General features: G+C 58.5%; 1 protein-coding gene across 1 annotated transcript; it reads left to right on the plus strand.

Annotated features, from left to right (window-relative positions):
- Positions 1-462: 462 nt before the first annotated feature.
- On the plus strand, positions 463-5,140 carry LOC112969370 (T-cell activation Rho GTPase-activating protein-like). The gene is given in 9 exon segments (XM_026072619.1): positions 463-537; positions 1,007-1,073; positions 1,602-1,774; positions 2,344-2,505; positions 2,898-3,007; positions 3,475-3,670; positions 3,948-3,996; positions 3,999-4,064; positions 4,499-5,140. Coding segments are annotated over 9 exon segments (1,389 nt in total). The 3' UTR covers positions 4,990-5,140.
- The last annotated feature ends 12 nt before the right edge of the window (positions 5,141-5,152 follow it).

The following is a 5,152-nucleotide window of genomic DNA, read 5'->3' on the forward strand; positions in this document are numbered from 1 at the left end:
CTATTTATCTTAGCAAAACAGACAAGCTTTCTGTAAGCTTTCCTTCTTTCAGGTTATTATTATGCTTATTTTTTTCTATACAAGGCAATCAGCACATTTGTATGTTGTCCTGAAAAATATAGGTTTGAAATCTATGCTCTCTTTACAAGAGAATAATTCTATATATCTTTTTGGAATCACTGTAGTGAACAGCACATAATGTATACTACTTAAAAGCTTGATGATAAATAAGCTATTGCTAACACACTTTGTGTTACAATACACTAACCGAAAGTTATATTCTATTTTTGGAGAGTAGAAAATGTCTGAAAACTCTTATGTAAACCTGGGTCACCCGACTCACCTCCCTTCGGCTCCTCATCAAGGTTGTCGGCTTCTACGGTCCCGTAAGTGTCCCGGGGGTTTCCGCTCTGCCCCCAGCACCACGGGGCTTTGGGGAACAGCCCCAGTGACCAGCTGCTCATGTTGGCTCTTTGCTCTCTTGCCCAGTCGGAGTCGCTGACTGCCCGGACCGTYGAGGCCTTGATTTCGGCGGAGGTGAGCAGGGGCTGCCTCTGCCCCGGCCCTGGCTGGGTTCTTGCGGGAGGCATCCAAGTCTCGGGAGGGAAGGTGGCAGGGCCCAAAGCCCTGGAGACACCGGCCACTGCCTCACGGGGCCACCTGGGAGGAGCTCCCCGGGGCCGGGGGGAGCGTGGGACGACAGCCTGTCCCCCTGGGGCCACCTTTGGGCACCTGGTGCAGGGCTGCGCCTGCTTGGCACCCACCAGCCCCCCCAAAACTGCACGGGTCTGGTGGGGGTGGCCGGCTGCAGCAGCAGCCTTTGCCACGAGCACCCCGGTCAGCAGAGAGGCAGGGCCATTCCCGCACCCAAGCGTCTCCCCCGCAGGCGTCGGACACCCTCGCGTTTTCCCTGGAGCTGCTCACACATTTCTGCATCGCTGAAGCAACTCGCTGGCGGCCCTTGCTGCTGCAGGGCGGCTGTGTAACCTGAAGCCGTTTCTTGCAGGCTGGCACCAAGCAGTGCCCTGTCTCGGTCCCATCGGCTCCTGGAGAGGGACTTTGCCACTCGGCTGGTGAGTTTGTAAGAGAAACTGAGGAGCTGCCTTCTCACCTGGCGCTCAACAGCGGCTGAAAAGCAGCAGCCCCTCCGGCCCCTGTGGCCAGCCCTAGCACGGGGGCATGCTCAGACTGCGCAGCCACAGCTGCTGCCGCTGCAAGCTGCCCAAGCGACACATGTGCCTTGCAGCGATCCCAGAAACCTCTGCCATGCCTGTAACCGCTGCGCATGTTCAAACACCCCACGGTTCTTGCTGTGTGCCCTGTGTGTTCCCACTTTCTGAGAGGGAACGGTCACTAGATGGTCAAGAAAGCAGGAAAGCTGGTGTGCTCAGAGGGATGGTCCCCGTTTTAGAGCTGAGCTGGTTCTTCCCTCAGCAAGGCCTTTGTTGTCTTTCCGTTTCCCCCGTTGGGGCGGAGTCGCTGTTTCCGCACCCAGCTCTGCTCTTCCTTCGGCCTCCCACGGCACTGCACGCACACAACAGGCAGCAGAGCTCTCTCCCCCTGCCTTTTTCACCCGACTTTTGCTTTCCGCTTGCTTGCAGCAGATGGGACGAAGAAAAGAAAGAGGCTGATCCCTTGGCCGTTTGCTGGGAGACGACTCTCGGCCAGTGGGGATTGCCCAGGGCAGTCAGACTCTGGCCTCAGGAGCCCTCTCTTTGGCCAGCCTCTGGCTGCTCTTTGTGGTGAAGACGAGACCCTGCCCCAGCCAGTCCAGGTAAGCCAGCCTGGCCATGCAGTTAGCCTGTTGCCGGCTTCTCGTGTGACGCAGCACCCCCAGCACTYGGGCCGTGGCTCTCAGCAGACAGGGAATCGAGGGCTTGCCCTCCACATGCACTTCTCACCGGTAAGGCCTCAAGTTGGCATCCCCTTGCACAAGCCAAAGGGCTCAGGACCACGGGTTTGTGCAGCCTGCACAGCTGCTGCGGGAAGGAACTCTGGAGCGGAGACAAGGCCAGAGCAGGAGGAGGAGAAGCACATCTGCTCCCGAGGGGGCACGTAGGTGGTCTTGCAGAAGTCACCGAAAGGAAGCTCTCAGCAGCGTCACCAGCCAGGGGTTTCTGTCTTTCCCTGAAGAAAGGGGTTGAGAGGGTGGCTTGGGGGGCAGCCAGGTTACTCCCCGGCTAATCTACCTGCAGGGAGAACTAGCTGCGAACCCAAGCAAAGCAGAGTGCGCCTGCGCAGCAAAGACTTGCCTCCGTCTGCAAACAAAGGCTCCCCTGGGGCTAAAGGGCCTTTCGGCACCCACGTAACCCTTCTCCCACCACTGCCTGCCTTTTCCCGCAGGATCTCCTGGCCATCTTGTATAGGGAAGGCCCTGCCACGGAGGGCATATTCCACAAAGCTGCGAGTGAGAAAGCCCACAGGGACTTGAAGGAGGACCTCAGCAAAGGAGAGACCGTTGACTTGGCAAGCAGACCTGTGCACCTGCTGGCAGTAGTCTTGAAGGTGAATTCTTGCGGCTGGCAGCTGTGAGAGCACCTTGCAAACCTGCACGGACCTGCTCGAGTGCCTAGGCAGGTCCCGGGGAAACTCAAAGCTGAAAGCACAGCCCAGCCAAACGACGTGTTTTCCCACCCTTGGGAAAGCTTGGCATTTGTGTTTTCCATCTGCTTTTCAGGTGCCCTGCTTCCGCCACTGCTTTCCTGCCTGCCCCTGGGAAACTCACTTCCTCCTCCTCCTCCTGCTCCTCCTGCTCACCAGCACCCTCCTCAAGGAGGAAGCCTGAGATTTCTGGGTGGACTAAAGGCTGCTAGGCACTTGAGCCCAAGTGCCGGGGATGCTCCCTCTGGGCTCAGGGCTGATGTGCAAAGCCTCACCTCCGTGTCTCGCCCTTGCAGGACTTCCTCTGAGGTATCCCCTCCCAACTGCTGTCGGCAGCCCTGTTTGAGGACTGGATGCTGGCTCTGGAGAAGCCCAGCAGGGAGGAAAAGATTGACAAACTGAAAAAGTAAGTGCTGTAGCTAGTCCCAGCGTTATGGAGGGGCTGGCAGAGGCCAGGGCCTTCTCTGGAAATGGGCAGGCTCATGCCAAAACCTGTCCTTTTGATGAGCTTGCTAGTGCGCCTGCTCCACCATGCAGCCACAGGCTTTCATGGGCCTTGGCAAAGCCTCCCGGCACGTCTCCTGACAGCCTCGCCTTTTTTCACACTGGCGAGCTACAGAAAAGCAGGGACTGTGCTGAAAGGCTCGCCTTTCAGGCAAGATCTTGTAACTCGGGATCTTGTACTTAACCACAGGCGCAGCTGCCCTCRGGGATTTCTCAGGAGGACTTGTGTAAAGGAGTGAAAGCAAGCCCAAGCGCTCCTCTCTGGGCAGGATGCACCGTTTGTGAGAGTTTGCTTGAGGCTTGCCCACAGCAAGAAGCAGCGGCCGCTGGCCCCTGAATTCATGGGACGTTTTGCTTGTGCTCACTTAGGGTGGCTGCCAAACTGCCCAGGCCAAATCTCCTCCTGCTCAAGCCCTTGCTCGCTGTGCTCCACCGCATCAGCCAAAACGCAGACACCAGCAGGATGGACCCCAGCAACCTGGCGATCTGCGTTGGGCCCAGCATGCTGAGCCCTGGCACTGACAGCACGCTCCCACTGGAAGTGAGGAAAGAGATGAACGACAAGGTATGTTTTGAGCTCACTAGCGAGCTACCTGCTTTGGGGCACAGCCRAGCCCTCCCCACAGACCCCGCGGCCATGGCAAAAGGTAAACAAAGCAGCACCTGGGAGCATTGGGGGTGCCCCTCAGCTGGCCTCTCTGCAATGGGACAGGCCAATCTCATATTGGAGCTGCAGCCACAGAGCTACAGCTTTCGGGACAGAAACATCCGTGAGGTTCGGGAAAGACTGCTGAGCCCATTTCCAGCCCCTTGCACTGACAGCCCTGGTTTTTTGTGTGCAGGTGACGATGCTGGTGGCTTTCCTCACTGAGAACTGCACGGCAATATTTGGGGAGACACGGCCTTGCCTGGCAGCCCCTCGGCCGAGGAGGCCCACGAGCACACGGGCAGCTCCGCAGGTAGGAGGATGCACTGAGCATTGGCACTGAGCAGGGCTGCTGGTTCCAGCTCTTGAGCCGGGTATGGGCAGACATCTGTGGCAATGTAGAGCAGTGCGGGGGCTTCAAAACCTCATGGCAGTGCTTTCCTGCTGCAACCCTTCCCAGAAGTTCCGAATGACACTCCTGAACTCAACAAAAGGCATCCCAGAGCTTCAACATCTGCACAGCTCTGCTCTTCACAGCCTTGCTCCCTCTGGACTCGAACTGCATTCTCCCCGTGAAGGAGATTGCCCCCGCGGGTACTTGTGTCTCCCGAACTGCTCCTCACAGCCATAGGTGCTGCCAAGGGTGTACCTTGCCATCTGCCCGGGCCACGCGGGCCCACCAGGAAAGTCCCCTTTTCCCTTTGGCGAGCCAGTAAAAACTAGCTAAGAGGCTCTTTCTCCCCACAGGACACCCAGGTGCTGCTCAGCAGGACGCTGCTGCTCATGACAGCCCCGAGCCCAAAGATGGATGCGGCCGCCCAACCTCTGAGAGGCAGCAGCCCCGAGGCAGAAGCCCCGGCGGGAGCGGGACATATGCAACATGCACCTCTGCTCCTCCACTGCCTCATGGGAAAAACGATCCCAGCACCTTGCACAGGAGCTACTCAGAGCCAGCGCTGTCCTTGCAGGAGGGCTYCGAAAAGAGCAGAAGGCACCAGAAAGGCAGCAGAAGTGCGGGCAATGTTGCCGCTGGGCGGCAAGAGCTGAGCTTGGAGAAGGCAGCCCTGGAACAAGCGCCCGCCATCGTGCCTGAACAATCGTCCGGTGGCTCTGCCCCACAAAGGCCCTGCAGCTGCTGCCTGGAGCTCTGCCATCCTGCTTCGCAGGGCCCCTCCGTAATTGCCCTGGGACCTGCTGCCGTTGCCTCTTCCTGCTTGCGGGCCGCCAGAACCATCTGAGCAGCCAGCAGCATCACTGTTGCATGCTGAGCCTGGGGCAGGAGGCATCAGAGTCCCACAGGGTCGTCGTGGGCAGGTATTGAGGCAGATTGGGCTGGCCGGAGGTGCTTTGAGTGTAAGAAACAGGGTGGGCTGGGGGGCAAGGATCAGGAGCTTCAGGCTT

Source organism: Apteryx rowi, unplaced genomic scaffold, assembly GCF_003343035.1.
Source record: "Apteryx rowi isolate R43461 unplaced genomic scaffold, aptRow1 scaffold_1090, whole genome shotgun sequence".
Classification (NCBI taxonomy): Eukaryota; Metazoa; Chordata; class Aves; order Apterygiformes; family Apterygidae; genus Apteryx; species Apteryx rowi.